General features: G+C 36.8%; 1 protein-coding gene across 2 annotated transcripts in view; it reads left to right on the top strand.

Annotated features, from left to right (window-relative positions):
• The window catches only part of SNX6 (sorting nexin 6), a 28,591-nt gene extending 6,613 nt beyond the window's left edge, over window positions 1–21,978 (top strand). For both annotated transcript variants that reach the window (XM_075103340.1, XM_075103339.1), the window contains exons 4-14: window positions 162–272; window positions 1,865–1,986; window positions 3,952–4,075; window positions 4,999–5,094; window positions 6,309–6,414; window positions 8,832–8,907; window positions 10,172–10,211; window positions 11,407–11,493; window positions 12,439–12,598; window positions 13,647–13,732; window positions 20,109–21,978. In XM_075103340.1, the coding sequence (XP_074959441.1) occupies window positions 162–272; window positions 1,865–1,986; window positions 3,952–4,075; window positions 4,999–5,094; window positions 6,309–6,414; window positions 8,832–8,907; window positions 10,172–10,211; window positions 11,407–11,493; window positions 12,439–12,598; window positions 13,647–13,732; window positions 20,109–20,162 (1,062 nt within the window). In that variant the 3' untranslated portion in view covers window positions 20,163–21,978. The remainder of the gene's footprint in view (window positions 1–161; window positions 273–1,864; window positions 1,987–3,951; window positions 4,076–4,998; window positions 5,095–6,308; window positions 6,415–8,831; window positions 8,908–10,171; window positions 10,212–11,406; window positions 11,494–12,438; window positions 12,599–13,646; window positions 13,733–20,108) is intronic.
• The last annotated feature ends 54 nt before the right edge of the window (window positions 21,979–22,032 follow it).

Below are 22,032 nucleotides of genomic sequence, written 5' to 3'. Positions count from 1 at the left end.
CTTACACTGATATTTTTTTATTTGTTGTTCCTTGGAGGTGTTTTTCATATAGTAATGAGAAACATTTTTTGGTGGATTTTTTTTCTAGTGTGTGGGTTTGGATTTTTGCTGTGTGGTTTTTCTTTTTTTCCCCATAACTCTTCCTCCTTTTCCCCTTCTAGAGTTCCTTACCAAATTTCAAGCAAAATGAATTTTCTGTTGTCCGGCAACATGAAGAGTTTATTTGGCTTCATGATTCCTTTGTTGAGAATGAGGACTATGCTGGCTATATTGTAAGTATTATGGTTCTTTTGGTTTGTGCGCGCTGTTTTCTGTGGACAGTATCAAAAGTACTTGTGACTGCTTTTAAATGCAGTGGAAACTGCAGATGTTCGTTCCTTCTAAAATCAGATCAGATGCTCTAGTACTTCATTTTATGCAATTAGACAAAGTTAATGGTTGAAGCAAGCTAGGAGGAAAGTTACTGTAGTTGTCATACTGTCTTGCCTTTCACTCCTAAGGAGTGAGTAGTTTAATCTCTTATCCAAGTGTGTTTTTAGTCCACCGTGTTGAAAGTGTGGGAGATCAGTGAACAGTATAACTTGGTGGTATTGTTTTTGCAAGCTAATGTTTAACTTGGTTACAAGTTTCATGTTGCCTTTGTTTTAGCTGGAATGGCCGAGTGCAGTAACTGAGCTCTAGTTATTAGACTTTTCCAGTTTTCATTATGAAAATCAGAATCGTTTTACCATAAATCAGTTGGAGGGGTAAAAACCAATGCAAATAGCATCTAGAACTACAGAGAACCTTAATAAACAACAACTTATGGTTTGAAGTTTATTTCAGGCCTCCAGGGAGCAGGGGTCCCAAAATAGTCACCTTGCGATACTGCCTATTAAAAATGGGTGCTACTGTTCATACTTTAGTGACAAATAGGAACAAATAGGAATATTTGTCATCCTGGTGTGAAAGTTAGGTATTATTTTTTTTGGGGGGGGGGGGGGGGGCTATCTAATGATTCAGAAGGTAAACATGTATTTCTAATTAACTAGTGGGTACATTATGATTAATACAATCTGTGATGTGTCATACCATTCTTGAGCTAGTCTTTTTTTAGTTAGAAAAGCTATCTGAAGCGACTAGGCCTTCAGTGTGGTGGTAATGAGTTTCAGACAATTGACTGCATAGATGCTGATTTTTCTTTTTTGTAATGCATTAATGTGATGGACAATTATCAGTGAACTAAAATTTAAGCATAGTTTAGCTTTGTTCTCTGTCCCTTTACTGGTAGCAATTCAGGATTAGTTTGACAGTAGTGTTTCCTCTTTCAACGTTAATATACTGCATTACAAGATTAACCTAGAGACTTGTTTACTGTGTGCTTTGTTATTTCAACAGATGTATCTTTAATGCTAACAGTGCTGCAAGAAAGAACTAGTGCCTGCAAACAATATGGAATTGGCTTTTTTGTTTAAATTTTGGGGAGTTATAAATGGATGGCATGAAAACAATTGTGGATTTTTTTTTTCTTTGACCAAGTAACAGTCCTTACCAAATAAGCTAAAAGAAAACTAATTATAAAATAATTATTTCAAGTTTAAATTCATTGTATTGGGAAAGCTAGGTATTATTTGGTTTATGTTGTAATTAAACTACTGAAGCCATTAGTTAATTCTTTACTAATTTTCAAGGAGACTTGGTCAAACTTGGGATAGTAATGCAGCATGTCTAACTCATGAATGAGAGAATTTATTCATAAATGCTGTAATGAGCGATGAAAGAGAGAGCCATGTATTAAAAAGCTGCAGGTGGTTTACAGTTCCTGTACTGAATGGATGTTGTCTGAGAAGATATGCAATTAAAAAAAAATTGGATTCAATTTCAGATTCCACCAGCACCACCCAGGCCTGACTTTGATGCCTCAAGGGAGAAACTGCAGAAACTTGGCGAAGGGGAAGGATCAATGACTAAAGAAGAATTCACCAAGATGAAACAAGAACTGGAGGCGTATGTAGACTTGATTACTATTTTTTTTTTATCCCTCAACTTGTAATGCTGTTTGCTGTCCCATGTTACTGACTTCACTGTAATGGGTCTCTGTAAGATACAGGCTTGAGAATCCAGTGCTACATAACCAGGGTTACCTTAGTGATCATGATCAGAGCCATTAGGAAAATTGTAGAAATAATTTCATGGAAGATCTTCTGAAACAGGAAAAAAAAAATCTTGTTTTTGAGGATTCTTTTATAAGGAAAAAACTAGTTAGATCCTTTTCTTCACAGAACACCTGCAAAGGGAGGAGGTAATATCTGTCTTAATGTTAGTTCTGGTGTTCCACATTTTATAAGTGTAATGAAACTTTAAGGTTTATACATGTAGGGTTTGAACTAGGGATTTTTGCATGTGGTTGGTACTGTAAACATAGATGCCAACATTCTGTTCCCCAAGAAATATGGAGATTACTAGGAAATACTTTTTTTTGACACTCCCCTTTTTTTTATGCGCAAGGAGAATATACTTCCTGAAAATAGTACTTTCCCTTACTGTAAATTTAATGTGTATTGAAATATCTGCCCTAAGGCTTTTGGTTCTATCTTGAGTTACACAGTGAAGTTTCTCCTTGCTTCATCCACTTTCCTTATCATGCATTCACTTCTTTGATCTTTTTCCTGTCATTGGTTTCAGTTTTCAAGTGTATATTTACGCTGCTTCTAGACTGCTTCTATCAAGAGCTCTGAATTGGCAAGAAAAGTACATAGAACTCTTAGAACTGCTGCTTTCTCTCCGAACTTCAGCTGCTGTGAGCAAATGTCTTAAAAAGCTCTGTATTAGTGTTACGTGCAACATAATTTATAGCAGAATAGATATACACTTCATATGCAGAAAACTGGAAATTAGCAAAACACTATAGATTTTAAAGAATCTGTGGTTTTCCAGCGGCCCTGATCATGATTCTCTTGTGGTCTGGTTAGGGGTTGGATAACACAGAAAACTTTGGGTTTCTTCTACTGCCACCTCCATCCTCTGCATCCTCCTTTTTTGTCTTCACTGAATGACTACTACTCTCACTGAGATCAAACATCTCCCAACACTGGCCCTGCTGGTTTGCTGGTATGTAAATCTTAACCTCCTTGCACATAGTGGAAGCAAGAGTGTTGGTTATCATGTCACTGTTTGACCTCGGATTGGGGAAAAGAGCCCCTTCCGTATTTCTAGACAAGTTACATCTTATTAATTGAATTTGCAAAGCAAAATGGATTCTAGCAAACTTGTATTGATAAGAATGCCTTCCTCTTAATTAAATCACAAAGGAGTAATTGCTTTAAAGTTGAGTTGGCTGAACTGGGCAACTATGCGATTGCCATGGTTAAACTTGATTTTTTTTCATTGTACCTACCAAGTGCAGCACTTAATTTCACTTTTAGAACCACTATGAAGCAAGACATCCACGTAAGCTTCAGCCCCAAAAGGCTAGGTGCTTTAACATGGAATAAAAGACTGTTACCTAAAGAGCTAACAAAACTACATGAACATTTAAATAAGTAAGGAGGGTGCAAATAGGCAAGGGGATGGAGATGGGGAGGAAGGAATTTGCACATCAGCTACATAGTGCTTAGTGACTGTAGTCTTTGTCTCAATTTCTTGGTTTTTGGGGAGTTGGGGAGAGGACAATTACATGAGGTTACACTTTCAGCAAACCAGTCTGTGTTAGCTAGCCTTAAAAATTAGGATGTATTTGTTGAGTCTTCATTAAAAGTCTCTCTGTAATTTGTTAAGGCTTCAAATTTCCCCCTAGTATTAACATTGTACTATTTATTTATGTATATATCAAAATTGGAGTGATAACCATTACTATATCAGCTTATAATTTTGTATCCTTATTGAGGATCTCTTAAAGCTGCTCATTAGGCTTATATCAAACTTATTTGCTTCATGTGAAATTCTTATATCTGTCTTTTTTCTTGTTTTCAGTGAATATTTGGCAATATTCAAGAAGACAGTTGCAATGCATGAAGTGTTTTTGTGTCGTGTGGCAGCACATCCTATTTTGAGAAAGGATTTAAATTTCCATGTATTCTTGGAATATAATCAGGATGTGAGTATTGAAAACTGAATTGCTGGCAAGAGAAATCAAGATGTACATCTGTGGTAGGATGGAAGGTTGATTAAGAGGGCTTTACCTCCTGGGGCAAATTGCATGAATTCCTTCATACCAGACGTATTTGTGTTGTAAAAGTTAGAAATTCATTTAGTCTGTAGGAGTTAATTTTGCTGCTACCTGGGGAACAAAATGCACTATGTGCTTTAGCCTCAGCATCAAAAATATTAATTGGAATCCAGTATGTTTTGGATTAAAAAGATTAGCTTTTGGTGGTGATTTCATATGACGTTATCCTTGTCCACTCTTTAACTGAATATTTTTTTTTTATTGTGGGGAAGGGTGATGCAACAAAGACAGAATCCTAATTTTTAGGATTTGGAACCATGGTTTAAATTCTGTTGCTAATGAAAATAGAGAGGATTTCTAATGAAATGTTCTGATAAGTAAAACCTTTTCGTTACTAATTTAGGTGAAAATTTTGTTAATTTTTTTCTAGTTACTGGACTACTGTGGCTATCCACATGTTATGACTGAGTTGCTTTCTAATTTGGAGAGGACTTTCTGAATTCATAATAACTCTTTGGTGATAGAGTTAGTGGTTGCTCATATTCTGCAAACAGTTTTGACTTGCTTTTTAAAATTGTAGAAATCAGCATTGAATTTTGAAGAAATCATTACAAATGTTGGCTCAAATGAGTATGTGCTTAGCTTCAAAATATGTTACAGAGGATCCTCTTGCTGCATGACATAGAAACGCTTTCTGGTTCAGGAACTCAGTTTACTTAAATTAGGCAAACTTAGAGGGACAGGAAGAGTGTGAGGAGGCCAAAACAAACATTATCCTCAGTGCAGTGAGGTGTAAAGCTTTTATTGCCTCCAGAAAATGAACTAACTTGATAAATTAATTTGTTTTTCAGTTGAGTGTTCGTGGGAAAAATAAGAAAGAGAAACTTGAAGACTTCTTTAAAAATATGGTTAAATCAGCAGATGGTGTCATTGTTTCAGGAGTAAAGGTGATTACTGCTTAACATATTAAGATTTAAAATGTATTAACATTGTTGTCCCCTTTCTTAATGAAGCAGAGCATGGGAAGGAACCTGTGGCCCTGGATGCAGGATAACTGAGAGCTATCTGATTGCTTCTGTGAACAAGAGCTTTCAGCACTCTTTCCCTTGTCTTATGAAATTAAGCATTTTTAAAATCCATTGATATGTTTCTTTTCGGGCCTGTCATTTTCTCTAGTGGGAAGGTGCCCTAGCTTTGACAACTGCTGCAGCTCAGAACTTACTAACACAGTGTGAATTTTACCACCCTTTTAACATCCTTCTAGTGTTTCAAAGCTAAGAGCAGCAGCAGAGGTGATAGTGTTTTTCCCAGTAGATGCAAGAATGTAACTGAGACCCAAAAAAAAAGAATTTTAATTAAATTTCAATTTCATTTTGACTATTCCAAAACTTGAAAGATTGGTTTTATAAGAAGGACTAATTCTGCAGAAGATGATGTAATCTCCTTCCTTTTAAGTGGTAACTTTCCATTTGCAAGCAAATTAGAGGAGCTAAAGTTCCTAGTTGTAAAAGTCTGGAGTTTCAAAACTGCTGGAAAGTAGATATAACCATGGATTAATTATGACTTGGGGAAAAATATGAAGGCTAAATAACCAGCAGTTTTCATAAGCACGTTGTTCAAAGCCATGTTGTAGGCTACTCCATGGTCTTGAGCACAGTGCTATTTTAAGTTTTTTTAATTTAAATAAATATAAACCAAATCTCTCAAATTGTAATACAGAAGATACTAAATTTACCAACTTGAAAGAAATCTGTCGCCAAGATCAGTGTTTCTGAGCTAAGAGTTCATAATGTTTTTGCTATGACTGCAGCATTTGTGCAACTAGGTGTGTTTCTTTCCACCTCCCCTTTTTCTAGGTGGATATCCTTTTATTAAGTACTTGACATCTATTCTATTTTTCTGTCACCAAAGTGGTAGTTAGTAGTGAAATTATTTCCTTTACTTCAGGTTTATTTATCTAGACCTTTAAGATGGTTGTTACAAATTCTTAATAAAACTTCAGATCATGGTAAAATAAGTGAAGAAATCAGTTTACATAAATGGTGTTTTAGACAAAATAGATTGCATTTCATGTCACAGCAACATATGCAAATTTACTCGGCAGTTGCTCTCTACAGAGTGAGTGAAATCGTGTTTTTTAAATTGTTCCTGTGTTTTGCAGGATGTGGACGACTTCTTTGAACATGAAAGAACATTCCTTGTAGAGTATCACAACCGAGTCAAAGATGCCTCTGCCAAATCTGATAAAATGACAAGATCACATAAAAGTGAGTTCTTTTTCCACGGTGAAAATAGTACTAGTTACAGTGTACAGAAGGGGTTGATGAGGATCAGTAATTTTTAGTTTTCTTTTTGCATGCAAAAGATAAATTTCTCCCAGTGTAGTCTTTGGATAGTCTGAGGAAGTTTACTCTGACCTTCAAAGTTTAGCCTTTGCTGTAATAGACTAGATGGAGTAAGAACAGCCTGATGCGACACTGAAGATATCCTGATTCTTCATGCTGTCCCTTTGACATAATAATTTTTCAAAGTCTGATTCTTAGTCTTTAAAGTGTAAATGTGGGTAATATATCAGTATATGTGATTTTACTCCTAATTAAGTTGCTATTGATTGGATGAGCTTGCATTCACCAGAGTGCAATTTCTTGGCACACTAGGCATTGCATTACCTTGCTGAGCCACAAACTCCTATTTGGGCCATTAGTTCTAGACCGGGACGTCAGGTTTCCATTTTTCAGCCTTTTAGAATGGAAACTGGAATGTGTACGTTCAGTAGTTCGGTTTGTAAGTACCGCTTTTCTTACTGAGGTGAGATTTTTCCACTTAGCTATTGATTTCTCTTCATGAGCTGAGTGCTAGCTAATGTGATTTCTGGAAGCTCTGGATAGTCTTCTAAAGTGCATTTATTTGAGAAAATGGAAAATCTTTGGTTTTGGACTACTGTCTTTGGCTCAGGATTACTGTGTTTTGAGAAGCTCAGAAAAAAGTTGACCTTTATTGCCCTTGATTTTAATTTTTGTGCCTAGATAAATCAAAATTGAACTACTAGATTCTGTATACTTCTGGAAGTTTGTGTCTGATTCACAGATTCTGTCTTTGCTATCTACAGTAACATAGTTCACACAAAACCAGACCACAAACCTTTTATGAATCTCCATTGGTCAGGACTGTAAAGTGGATACTAAACAAGACATTAAGCCAAGAATTTACTGAGCTCTTCACATGCTTCTCTTGCCATTGTATGAAGACTGAGTCTTTTGTAGCTTTGCTATCTATGCTAGGAGATGGGGAGAGTCAGTTACAGCTTAATGAAGTGCTGAGGGCATCTTCATTCAGTTCCCACCTGAAGTGGTTTCTGGTGTTTTGTTTGCTTTCTTAAAACAAAAACTGGATTAGTGGTAGTTAGATGCCAAACTTTAGGTAGTGAGAAAGCTGTTTCATATGGGTTATATTGTTAGAAATGAGGCTGTAGGGTGTCTGATGGGAAAGGATTGATCAAACTTGTGACAAAGCTTCAGTGGTTTTCAGACTCAAATCCTTTAGGATGTTTATTGACACCTGTTATCAAACTGCAAATTGGGACAAATGGCACCATTTGAAATTCTGGATAGAGGTGTAGAGCAATAATCTGGGAAGCCTGGTTTGGAAATGGTCAATCTGCAATTTATGGATAACTTGTGACTGACAGAGAGCTGCAGGGTTTGCAAAGATAGAGACCTCCTATTTCCAGCAGAAAATCTATTTTTACGTTTAAATGGGAGGAATAGAAGGCGAGGTTAATGGCTTTCTAATAACATTCTTCACTGTAACCAACCGCACTGATTCCCTTGGGATGTGTGGAGTAATGAATTGGGTGGAAGGTGATCCGCTCAATCTGTTAAAACAAGATTGTGTTATTTAAAAAATAATAATTCTGCTTAAAGGTATATAAACTTCAAAAATAACAAGCAAATACATTTTCCTGTTAATTGCTTGGATCTGTTAGTGTTTTCATCATCATCCATTGAGTTTATACTAAAAGCTCTTTAAAAAAGCCACCTGTGCAAAGATTTGATTTTTATGATTATTATACAGCCATACCTCACTAGTCAAATCTCTTCTTAACAAGCCCTGCTTCTAATTTCATTGTTTAAAATGGTTTAACACTAAAGCTACTTCAGCCAGTGGTTACTCGTTGACAAGGTAAGGGTTGCCCAAAAATTAGGTGTGCACTAGAAAAGGTGTTGTGCCTATAGCACTGTATTTTGGTAGTTCAGAGTTTGTATTCAGCTTACTGCTCTCAAGCGCGCAGACTTATGCTTCGTTATTGTTAGACTGTGATTTTTTTTCAAATAGCTTTAGCCTTCAGGTTCAGATTTAAATTCAGACTTTAGCCACTGAGTTTGTACCTCTTCCACCAAAATAAAACCTAACAAAGTTGCAGAATAAACTTACCCAGCAGGTGCTAATTGTATTAAATATTCCTAGATAAATTACAGACTTCACAATTTGGTGAGAGCGCCATGGTTATTGTGTGAAGTTATCCTCCATAAGAAGTGACATGATTGAAATTTTATTTCTGCTGTTATATTAAGGCATGTTCCTTTTAGAAAAACACCTACTCTTGAAGAAAGAGAGGAACTTGAAAATTTTCAGAAAGAAGAGGAATGAAATAGTAAAACAAGTGCTTGTTTGTTTTTTCTAGATGTGGCAGACGACTATAATAGAATTGGTTCTTCGTTATATGCATTAGGAACGCAGGACTCCACAGATATATGCAAGTAAGATATTGTTAGTAACTTATGGGGGAATTTGCTAAGTAGCAGTCTTAACAGTGACCTGCTGAGATTGGTGGCTCTCTTGTTATGAGAAAACCAGAATTTATTATAGTTATATCACATTAAGAGATCATCTTCTCTAGTATTTAATTTCTGTAACAGGCTGCTTTAATATTTTTGGTTTAATGTTTGTCTGGGAAAAAATGATGGTTTTGGCAGTTTGTAGAATATTAAACAGATGAGGTGGAAAAGTCCTCACAGAATAAGAAAAAACCCCAACTCTTTCACCAGTTTTTTTTAAAGTGTTTTAAGTGCTTTGACATGTGTAGCGAGAACAGGTCTCAGTCTGAATATTCTGGTTTTTAGGGGTGTTCCCTGTACCATCATCTTGAAAAATAGCTTTGCTGTTCTGGTAATTTTACTGCCTTTAGGAAAACAAAGGAATCTACAGAGATCCCTAAAACTTTGAAAATAGAAGAGGGTCTCTATGTATGGATGTTTGTCCTTTAATTTTTCAGTGATTTGCTTGCATATGAAGTTTGGTGTATCTGAAAGTAAAACTGAGTTAACTAGCTTAAAGATGTTGATGCTTGTGAACGTGTACACTTATTAGTGTGATGACAGGTAGGAGATGGGTATGAAAGGTAACTTATTTTTATTAATTCACCTGAATTAGTGATATACTTCCAAATGCGGTGATAGCTTACATATTGATTACTTTGATTAGAGTATTGAGATTCGATGTAGTCTGTTAGGGTCTGTCAGGAATCATGCCTGTCTTCTGTCAAAATATTATGACTAACTCAGTCTGCTGTTACACTGAACCCTTGTATTGTCTCCTGTGGTAAAGATATGCCACACTGAATTCAGGGAGGCTGAGCAACAAAGTAGGGCATGTGTCATGTTTACTGTGTGAAGGAAAGTACATTCAAATTTAAGGGAGGATGCTTCGTAATAGTGTCGGACTGTTGACCAGGGTGATGGTGTTTGGGGTTTAATTCACAGAAGCATAAAGAATCTCTGAGGAGCTGTGCTATTATTCTTCAATAAAAAACATCTATCCATTATGCTTTATTTGTCCCTTACATTTTCTTAAGTTGTACAATTCCCAGATGTTCGAAGTGCTACATTTTGAAACTATTTGTGAATTAGTTCTAAGCACTGCCTGTACAGTCTTTATTGCCAGACACAGATTATATTTTGAGTTCTAGAAAGTAATTAGACTGTTCTAATTAGTGTTGTAATACAAGCTGTTTCCTTTGTGCAGGTTTTTTCTGAAAGTATCAGAGTTATTTGACAAAACAAGGGTATGTACTACGAAACCTTTTTAGATATATTCTTTGTGTACATCCTGGAGGTGTTGGGACATCTTGTGTCAACTAGACATTAATATGTGGATGTTTTATGGATGCTTCTATACAAAGCATTTAAGCAATGTGTGGTAGGGAATAAAAAAGCATAAGATTTCAGTAATCTATTTTGTAAAATGATTGATCCTTAGGAGTCCTCAGTCTACTAAACATTTCTAGGCAGTCTTCCTGTCTTCTGTGTAAATATACTAATAAAGCTGCTGTTCCTCTAAAATGATTAGAGGCCTTCAATACTTGTTACTGGGTAGTGTAGAACTTGTTATGGAAAAAAGAAATGAAGAAATGTAATCCTTAATCCAAAAAATGGCAGTCATGCTGCTTTTTTTTTTTTCTGGAGCCAAGATCTGTTTCTGCAATTATTTGCCTCAGAAATACTATTGCTGATGCTCCTAACCAGATTTCCAAATAGCTTGTCTCTTTTGCCTTATTTGTTTGACTTGGTGGAGCAGAAGATGCATACCATGTACCAGGAAAACTTTTGAATGAAAAATGTGTGCATTTCCTAAACACAGTTAGTTATATCTGCATAAATACATTCTTTAAAGAAAATTAAGTTAATGGAATTACTTGGTTTTCCTAAAATGTTGCCTTTTAGAACTTCTTTTAAAATCAAGATTTAAAAAAATGCATTTGCAGACTCTGTTTCTAAATTCACAGAAATGTCCGTTTCAAATACAAGCAAATAAGTTCATTGGGCTTTTGGACCATTTAATACATGGAGTTACACAACTAGTTTGCAAAGGTGCCTTAAAAATTTGTTTTCCTTTGATATCAGAAACACCACAAAACTTCTTGTGCAACTCTTTATACTAGAGAAGTTATTGTTTTGCTACTGTTTTCTTAGTGTATGATACATATAATTGAAATTGGGAAGAAAGCATTGTTTAAAATAGAAAGCTAGTTGTCAATTACTGCTCACACAGTAGGTTATTGCTCGCGTTTTAGTACATAATCCTAATACTGCTTCCTCATGATGCATCTTTAAGTATTCTGTCACAAATGCATGATCTTAGTTTTTGAACAAGACAATGTCATGTACGGTTGTATATTTTATGTTGTATTTGCATCATACAAGTGAATACTCCAAGTCTGGATGTTTCTAAATTGATGCTTTTACTTACTGTTTTTCCAGAAAATAGAGGCCCGGGTATCTGCTGATGAAGATCTTAAACTTTCTGATCTCCTGAAATATTACCTAAGGGAATCTCAAGCTGCTAAGGTGAATTTATGTTACTTTGTTCAGTGAAATAGTCTTTCTTAAAAAAAAAAAAAAAAAAAGAGGTAAGGGATCATCTTGAGAAATACACAGTAGGTAGGCTAGAGTATGTGGCAGCATTTTAACCTGCAGTTTGTCCCTCAGCTGTGAAAACCGGATCTCTGTTGTAGATAAGGAGTAACAAAGCAGTTGCTGATTGTGGGACTGACTGTTTGGAACTGTGTGATCACTTATACTGTACAATTTGGCCTCGATAATTAAAAACAGCGGAAGAGCTGTTGGTGAAATGTTCATGTGTTCGCAGCATGTTTGCTGCTTGTAGGCTGCAAGCAATTCTACTTAATAATCAAAATGGATACTCCAGGTGATCTGCAAGTGCTGATACAAAAGCATATGGGCCAAATTTCATGTTCTATTCCTATGGAAAATTTCATTCTTAGTGTTGTTTGATATGTAGGATGATTAAGTAACACGACAGAATGAGGAAGCATTTGACAGAAAACGGCTGTAATTAGAAGATCACAGAAAAATCTGTTGCACAAAAAATGCTACTGCTCTTTCTTGGGGCCTCTGTGTGTGTATTTCAAATACATGATCTAAATATAGTTTGTTTCTAATCTAAGAAGCTGTGAAATTTCTCATCATTGTCCCTGCTTAGGCTTTTTGGAGTATCATCTAAGCCATCTGTTGCTAGCCTCTGCCAGACAAGATGCAGACCAAACAATATTATATTGTGTGTCTGATCCAATATGGACATACCTGCGCCTTGCAGGATGAAGTAAAGTGAATGCAAATAATTTAGTAAGAACAGAAATACAGCAAGAAAGACTAAAATTAACCTGATTTTTTTTTTATTACTTAGTATATACTAAAATCCTTGGGTAGATTCCTGTAAACCCTATACATCCTTTATGTTTTTTTTGTTTTGTTTTTTTTTTTTTTTTAAAGGATCTCCTATATAGAAGATCTAGGTCACTAGTGGATTATGAAAATGCTAATAAGGCATTGGATAAAGCAAGAGCAAAAAATAAAGATGTGCTGCAAGCTGAAACTACTCAGCAAATATGCTGTCAGAAATTTGAGAAAATATCTGAATCGGCAAAACAAGGTATTTAGGTGGTCTTTGATCCTATGTTTCTGCTTGAAAATGAAGATATTTTAGGATATCATTAATGTGAAAAGATGTTTGTTCTGTTTCCTAAGCTGAACTGTTATCTTTTAATCAGTGTTTACTTATTTTAGAAAGTTCAAATTATGTTTTCCTTTGGCTTTTCATAGCTCCGTTAGGCAAAGTCTTAAGTGCTCATTATTTGTTAACCACTTTTTTACATGAATAGGATAGGATACAAAATGATAGTTGCTAGCAGTAAAGGTAAACCTAATCTTTTAAACTGTTGTTGAAATTCCCCTTTTGTTTTTATGTGTTCTACTGTGAAGGCAGCAGTCTGTTGCAGAGACAATACTACATTAGAAAAGGGAGAGATCATGAAATGAGATTTCACTGAAGTTGCAGTGTTACAGTAGCTCTAGAGAAAAGGAACCTTAATTACATGTTGCGTTTCTCCTGGAAACTTCTTTTTTTTAAAGCTAAGATTGTTGTGAGTTAGTAGTCATCTGACTCATTATTTGGGGCAGAATTGTTCAAGGTTTGAAGACCATGCTCTTCTGTTTTTATCACCTAAGAGTTGTTTGACCCTGTAAATCTGGCTAATGATTCTGTAAATGAGACAGTGGAGAATGAGCGATCCTATTAGCCACAAAGCTATATCCATAAAGCATACTTGCTTCCTCTGATCTTGATGCTGGTGCTGGTTTTAGCTTAGTATCTTCCCTAGACACTTTTATATATCAGCCTTGAAAGAACAGTGCACATGGAATAAGAGAATTAAATGTTTAAAAGCATCCACATTTCAGTCTTTTTTCGAAAGAGCTTTGTTCACAAAAAGTTAGCTAGAGATGAGGAACTGCAATGACGGTTTGCCTTCATCCAACAGTGTAGCAGTATCTTTGAGCCTGGAACGTGCTGAGATTAAACTTCAGTTCTTTTGTGTTGCCTTCTCTTACCCTTTACCTCTTCCATCTTGAAGGAAAATCTGTTGACAGTTGAGGGCACTAGCAATAATACTATTAAATGAATCTATTTTTATTTTCTATAGAACTGATAGATTTTAAGACACGAAGAGTTGCAGCATTCAGAAAAAATCTTGTGGAACTAGCAGAACTGGAATTAAAGCATGCTAAGGTAATTGTGATCCTTTTTTGCTTGTATTTCAACTGATTTTAAATATTACATGCTTGAATAGCCAAAATGGCTACACTTCTCGTGTGATACGCACTTCACATTCAGGAAGGGGAATTTGAAGGTAAGCATCATCCAGAAAGGTGAACTTTCTTGGATAATAAAGAGGAAAAAAAAGTACAGGCGAAATATCTCCAAGGGACTGGTATGCTTGAGGTGCCTTCTGAAAACTCATCTCCTTGAAGACAATTTGGCTTCAGTTTTATGTTTCTCTAACTGTTTGATATCTATAGCTGCAGAATTTGAATACCTGCCTATTTTTAAAACCTCATCTCACCATTTTACTGTGAGATAGGAAGTGGTTTCTCCTGTTATCCAGATGTCGGGGATTTGATGTATAGGATAGGCTAACTATTAGGCGTGAGATCACACAGGCCTGTCTGAAGTCAGAACAGTGTTACTTTGAGTATGCTTTTTGAACCTCTTTGCCTTTAAAGTGCTAACAAAAGAGGAATGTTGCAGATAGCCTTTTCAGTAAAAAAATTTTTTGCAGGGAAAAAAAAACTTTAAGGGGCCTTTAGTGTCCTTAAATTTCACAATGTATTTGATTCTTTTAATCTGTATGGAAATAATGTTGTTTATTCAATCAGGTTAGCTTCTCTGGTTTCATAGACAAGTGCAATATCCTCTAACAGTCCTATAGCAGGAGGTAGCTTTCTTTTAAAAGTCAGCTCTAGCATTTCTCATTCAACTCTGAAAGTGTGTCAACTACCAAGCTTTGAATTAACTCGGAATATATTTGTTGAAAGGGCTAGTTAAGACATGTAAGGTGTTGCTGAGTTAACTCGTTGCCGCTTTATGCTCTTTTTAGTAGCATTGATGGTGTCGTTCTTCATTCTGCCAAACCCACTGTTTGTAAAGCTAACTTACTGTAAAAAGGATTGTTTGGGGGACTCCTGGTTTTTTAATCTTTGTAGGTATAAGTTCAGCTTGATGGGATATTTAGCGGGTAAAGTAATCAGTAAGGTCCAGAATACCTGATTCCTTTTTCAGATGAACAGTGTTTGCTTTAATGTGCTATATCAGAAATGCAGCTGTATTTCCCCTGAAGTCTTAAAACTTCTCATAATACTTGGCACTGTTCAGCCTTCCTACTTCTCTGTGTGTAACAGCTGTCTATATCCAGCCCTGAGTCTCCCAGCAATCCCTGTGTTTGGTCATGAAGTACTGGTTATGGGTTTTAGTGAAATTAATAGTCCTAGCAGTCATACCTGCATCAGATTTTACTGATTTGCCATACCATGCTTTAATAAGGGAGTGCATTCACAGCGGTTGCGTCCTGCTTCAGTCATTGACTCTTCATCATCTCTTGTAACTGACTCTTGCTGAAGTCCCTGCATGCCTTGGAATGGAGTGCTTAACAAATTTCACTATCTTCTAAAGTATTCTTAAAGAATCACTGGTAGTAATATTCTCTTGAATTTTGACAGCTAATAACTGCAGAAGGCGGGGGGAGAATGCTTAATTTCTGTAGCTTTCACTTGATATGTGCTTCTTTTGATATGTGCTTCTTGGTGTCCTCAGTTTACCTGGAAGAGCTTGAACGTTTTTTAGCTGTTGTTCATTTGGCACCACAGCTTGTGTTTAAGATGTAGTTCTTCCAAAAGTCTGTCTCAGTCTGTGACTTACCTTGTCTGAGTAGATTTACTAACAGGGAGTATACAAGGCTGTTATAGAAGCTTTGAACTGTAGTCCTGTTTTGAAGGTGAACTTTTTTCTGCTGAGCCTTTTCACCTACTTTATCATGGAGCGCTGTAAGATTCACTAGACTGTTTTGAATATTTAAAGCTTTACAATATAAAAGGTCATTTTGACTAAGGGTGACAGTTCTTGAAATGTTAACAAATGTTGTGACTTGCTCATTGAAAGGGTATTTTCTTTCTCACCAGATTTGAAAGCTCTGTTTTTTTCAAAGCTCTGTTTTTTCAAAGTCTATGTTTTATATTTATTCAAAACAAGTTACTACAGAGGGATCAGTTTGGTTGCTGTGCTTTTATTTCTACAGATTCTGAGTTGGATTATTACAGAATTTACAAGTGCAATATGTCATATTTTTCAATTTTTTATAATGGGAAATTTTCTTATTAATGCTACAACGAGCGTATTTAAAGATAGTCTTATGGATAGGGTTTTATTAGTCTGTACAGAGTATTGAAGGATGAAATAGTTTGGATGCTTTCTGAGATAGTTCCATAAAAGGAAGAAAGAAGGTATGAAAAGGCTGTGGGAGGTGTGTTGAGATAGCATTGTGCCCTGATGTGTGAAGAGCAACGTTAGGGGAATATGAAGGTTTCTTCTTGGAAATGTCCTGGAGAGGACATTTTTATACTTGTTGCAATGCAAACCATGAACAAAGCTTCCATTTCAGGGAGGCTAAGCAGCCGTGGTTTTAGCTGGGCTAAACTGGGGTGTTCATAGGCACCTAATTCCTCTTGCAGTAGAGCAAAAAGAGGACTGGTAGAAGCAAAAAGAAAGCTACTTTTTCACGTAGGTAACAAATTAATGAAGTCAGATCAAAAGCCCCCTGCATTAAGGCTCTGGACAAAATACTTTGATGCTGCAGCAGTCCCAGTCTTTGTGCTTTTGCAGCTACTTCAGGCAGAAGAAGTTTTAGCAGCCACAAACTGGAAATTGCTTGGCTTGTCAACGGCACGTGGAGTACAGTGCTCCCAAGCTTTGCAACATGCCCCATTATTCAGGTCTAAGTGCTCTTTCCAGAAAAAAAGCTAACTGGGGAGTGGAGGCTTGGGGCAGCAGATAACGCTGCTGCAGGCTTTTGCAAGTCTTCTGTTGTGTTCTTTTTGCTGGAACGAGTACCTCCTGGCTAGGTGTCATGCAGGTGCATCTGTCTCTGAGCTGGTCTAGCCATGTGTCTTCTGTACTTGGAGTTGCCTGGCATAGGAAGCATAGGGGTGAAATCTGATGCAGCAATGGGTGCCGGAATTCACCTGAAAGGCTGTCTTTGGGAGGAATTCAGCAACAATGAAGGCTGCTACATGACTTACTGTTACAAGTTATTTGCTCGGGGGGGGGAGAGGAGGGGGGAAGAAAGAAGGCACAAATCCCAAAACAGAGAGATCACTGCACTGAAGAAGTCAGGATGACCAAAGTATCGAGAGAAGGTTCTGAGAGACAGCTCGCAGAACTGCCTGCTGAGCTATATCGGGCTGTGTGGCTCTAGAAGAGTGGAGGGTGATGGGGAAATGAAGCTTTTAGTGAACAAGGCCACTGTGTGTACAATAACTCTGCCCAGTTATGTTTGTTCTACTTCCTTATAAAATACTTGTGTTAATCTGCTAATATCTTCTTATCCTTTTCTGGTTGCAGCTCAAGACTTTTGAAAAAGCTAAAAATCAGACTGTGGGTTGAGATTGCTTTAAGTTGATGCAAGTGCAGAGTACTGCCAGGAAGGATGATGATGTGTGACTCTTCCTTTCCCCTATGTTGGCACTGATAGGTGTGCAGCTGCATAGTAAGATGGAGGTAGAAGTTGCCCTGGGTTTTACGTTCAGTCTTGTTTTCACAGCATCACTTGTGTCAAAACCCACAGTTTTGGCTGGGAGGGTCTGAGATTGAGAGAGCTGCCTTCTTATCAGCAGCATGTAGCCTAGATTTACTTAAAACAGCAGCCAAACTGCAGCTTTATATTCTGCTTGGTCTCTGACCTGTACTAAACAGATCAATGTTTCTTTGGCTTTCTATGGCTGTTCTGTCTGACTATCCCTCTAGGTAGTGTTTAGCTTCTGTTTTGCTAGCTCTGTGTCTCTTCATGGCTTTGTGCAGCTGTAGCTAATGTGAGATCTGATTAAGTGTTTGGGCATTAGTGCAAAAGCTGCATTTAAACCTATTCAGTATTTTAGGCAGTGGGGCTTTGAGGTGTTCCTGTGTTGGACTTCAAGAAGGGAGGTTTGATAGCTGGTGAAACTGCTATGGTTATAATCATATACTTAAAGCATTTATAGCCTTGGTTGTACTTTTAGTCTCTTTTGACTCTGAGTAACTGAGTAAGCCACTTCCTTCAAATAAAAAAATCTAAACATCTCTTTCCATACATACTAATATATATGCTTTTGCCCCTATGGGCTTTTGTGGAAAAAGAATTTGTTGCATTACTAGCAACAGATGTCTGTTTGGAACTGACAGAAGAAGGGAGCAAAATCCAATGCTAAGGGATTTGGTTAAATGCTTTGTCAGTAATTCTTTCTCTCCTGAAAAGGATATGTCTGTCACCATGGGTCTGCCAATAACTAATATCTAGAGCTTAGGAGCCTGAGTTGGCAAGAAACACTTCTCAGAATCTGAATTTATGGGACTTTATCGGGCTATGCTGATATAAGTCAATTATGTCAGATGTTGCGGCCAGAAAGAGTAATGGCTCACAGCCTCTTTTGTCCTTCATTTATTGTAATTTAAATAAGGTTGTTCTTGTGAACTTTGTAAATTTGATCTAATGAAAATGAACAATTTGCCTATTTGGAAGATTTCAGTAGACTGGCTGGCTGGATCTGGAAATGACTGATGTATAAAGGAGGTTTTGGTACTGTCGGTTTCTTTAGAGTGCTACATGGCAGCCTGTGAATTGCAAGCAAATACGTGCAGTCCACAATTTTACTTTAGACTGTATACCGTATTGCAGTATTCCGTTTGCAGACTGAAGACTTCAGGTTGAAATACTCCTTTTCATTCATTGCTTCATTACAGCCAATAATCAGCTGTTCAGTAACAGAGACCCTAAGGTCTTTTTTTTTTTTAATGAATCCTGAACACTGCAAAGGTGGGCCACCAAGTCCCTGCCCCGTGCATCTCATGTATATTGAACTTGTTAAAATCACAGAATTGCAAGCGTTTTAGATAGTGACTGTCCTCTGCAGGACAAAAAGCTGCTGAAGCTGTAACTGAAATTGCTGTCTTCTGGAGAAGACAGTAAACACAGTTCAGTAAACACGACTGGGAATATTCTACTTTGAAGCCTTGAATCTAGTTAATTGCTTAAGCAGGATTATAAGAACCCTAATGGGGGATAGAATTATGATTTCTTACCTTTTTGGCCTGAGGGGCAAGTGTCCTGCCTATCTACCACAGGTCCCTTGGAATGCTTTCAACTGAAAAAGTGAGAACTGCAAATTCTTCAGTACTTGTGTGGACTGGTTATCAAGGACATGCAAGTCACAGCTACTGATATTGTTTAATTACATACTTGTTTGACGTTTTCCTTACAGGTTCCTTTTTACATTCAAAATTTTTTTAGAAGGAAACAGTTTCTTCCATGTTTATAACTGGGCATTCAGACTGTTTCGTTCTTGCATTTTATCTGAACCTGATAGGAGTTACTCTTAACACTGTCAACAACCTAACATTGTTTCTTACACAGAGATTTCAGATTTGGGAACAAATCTCGTACAGCTATTTAATAGTGAATAGCCAGTAGTTTAAAGTGATCTAAGCATAAATGAACACACAAAGCAATGTGGATAACAGGTTGGGGTTGTTTTTTTCTGGAAAGTAAATCCTGGCTTACTTGTCGCTCACATTTGCTTAATTCACACGGGTATCTTTTTAAGTGTTGGTTCTGTAAATTCATTCAGAAATCGGAAAGTCAACCTGTAGGCTTTTATGGTAGAGTCAGGATGCTTTAAATGGGATTAAAAACTGACCTACAGGTGTTTGAAGAGAAGGGAAGAACTTGGCTTAGAGATAAAGCTTAGTTAATGTTCGGGATAATCACTTCTGTAGCTCTAATGGCTAAACTCAACTTTGATGGCTAAATCACCTGGCTAAGCATGTAAATCAGTCTCTTGTCTTTCAAACAAGGCCTGTCCTTGAACAGAGCTACTAGCTTAGATGGCTGCTATAGCGAGGAGATATTGAGTGCTGTGACTTGGTTAACTCTTCTTGCTGAATTCAGTATAGTATATGAATACTTCTGCTTTGGGAATAATATTCCAGTGACACAGTAGTGGCAAAACTATATAAGAAATGAAAAATTTGTAACTTTGAGCTTCATTGCTAAGAGAGTGCTTTGCAGTGAATAGTGTTTGTGGCCAGACTAGATCTTTAGTCAGAAACTTGTGAGGAAACATGGAAAGGGTAGTAACGCTAAGTTTTGAATCTCAAGTTGGCTCCATTTAGTTCCATGACGCAATGCTCCTACATTCAAAGGAGTCCTTAAGATAAAAGTTTCCTACAGAAATATTTCTACATCAGCTTAATACCTGTCTGTTCCCCTTCAGTGGTGTCATTGCTATTTGAAAACCACCTTTTTGCCACGAGTGTAAAAGAAAGTAGGGAAATCTGGTCATATTTTTCTTCATTTTTACAGGGTAACTTACAGCTGCTGCAGAGCTGCCTGGCAGTGTTAAACGGTGACACATAAGCTTCGCTCCGTCCTCCCACTAACAAGGGCTGCCCTCCTCTGGATTTTGTTTTCATGACTTTAAATAGGCATTTATGGTTCCCTGGAGAACACACTTGACAAAGTGCGCATAAGCAAGCTCCTTCTTTCAAAAGAATTAAACACCTGGAAGAGCTCCAGACTATATGAAACAACAGCATACTTGTTATACATACATATTCACGTTTATTTAATCATTATATGCTTTCATTGTTCAGAAACCAAATGCTCTGTTTTTGTGAAAATAGCCAATATAATTATGTTCATGTTATGAATACTATGATACGGCTGCCAATCTTATTTACCTTTGTAAGTAATTTCTGAAGTTCACCATTTGAAGCACACCATTCAAATGGCCTAAATATTACCATTAGATATTTGAATATTGTTACTATAATGGCATTGTATACACTTAGGTTTTTTTTTCCCATGTACTGATATCAAGAAACTTAATCTTTTTTTCACTTGTGAACATTTCTTAGAAATTTTGGAGAACTTTGTGTAACCTTTATAACTATGATTTAAAAAGAAAAGCAAATGCATCAGTATGTTTGCCTTAACTTGTAGACTAATCCAATTATTGTAAAATAAACCATGAAATTGATGATTTTTCTAAAATTATGCAGACATTGTATCATCTGTAAGCTTAATATTTTGTAGTAAATCAGATTAATTTAATCAGCTTTTTCTCTATTCATCCTGTCAAACCATTGGATTGGTCTGACACTAAATACCCAGTAATTTTTCACTTGCATTCTCAGGTTTAGCCGTCTGCCTGTCTGTTTGTCTGTGACTTTCCTATCCAGTGTGCTTAAATTGTTTTGAGCTTGGTGGCTGACTCTGCAATTTCTTTGGCAGAAATGCTTTTCAGAGAACTTGTTGGGTTTCTTTCCAGAAAGGGGAAATAAAGTAGCAGAAGGGAGTTCAGAAAGTGCATAAAATATCAATGAAAGGTAGTACTGCCCCACTTTGATGCAGATAAGAAGCTTTGCTTCAGAATATAAAGAGTACAGGTACACCCAATAAAGAAATGCCTGAAAAGGATCTCATTCTGCTAAGTGGACTTAAAACTTAGAGCTATGAATCTGGTTTTATTTGTTGTATTGCTTTGTCTCTCTTACTCGAACGATGAAACTTTTCCAAGAGGTGCTGTTCTTTTGCGTAATTTCAGGATGTCACAAAATTAGGCTTTACTTGATGAATTGCTCTTCACAGTGGGATTGCTGCTTTATATAGGTACGTAGAGCTTCAACGGAGCAGCAGAATTTTGGGTGAACGGGGTGTTTGGAGGTGCAGATCAATGTAAGTCAATGTCTCTGTGACTGCAGCTTCCCTGTGCAGCCGCACAGCTGTGTGCGGTTTGTTTGGGTGGTTGGGGTTTTTTTTAATTTTCTCAAATAGGGTGAATTGCACAGTGTAGTGTACTTATCCTGCTGCCTTGCACATCGGAACGTTTCAAAGGCAGAGAAGTTTTAGCTGAACATGCTGTGTGTGTCGAATTGCATACGCATAGCCTCAGACTTGGATGGCCAGTGCCCAATGGCTATTAGCAACTCCTCTAGTATATATAATATTTTCCAGCCATGGCTACTACAATAATACAGTGCTGTTCATCTTCCAGATATAACAGGTATAATTCCTAAGGAACCAATCTATAAATAGACTATACGGGACAAAGATTACACTGTATATACCGTTAACAAAATTGTAAATATTTTAAGTAGGATGTGGGAACAGTTTTTAGATTAGTCCTCGTTGTTCGGTGTTACTAGCTCATTAAATTTTTTCCAAGCCTCTTGGTACTGGGTGTGTCTCTCGAAGCTCTAACCCTGCCTCTCTAACCGTGGAGAAA

This window comes from Phalacrocorax aristotelis, chromosome 9 (genome assembly GCF_949628215.1).
Source record: "Phalacrocorax aristotelis chromosome 9, bGulAri2.1, whole genome shotgun sequence".
NCBI classification, from domain to species: domain Eukaryota; kingdom Metazoa; phylum Chordata; class Aves; order Suliformes; family Phalacrocoracidae; genus Phalacrocorax; species Phalacrocorax aristotelis.
The sequence above is the reverse complement of the archived record's forward strand: the minus strand, read 5'-3'. Positions and strand labels throughout refer to the sequence as shown.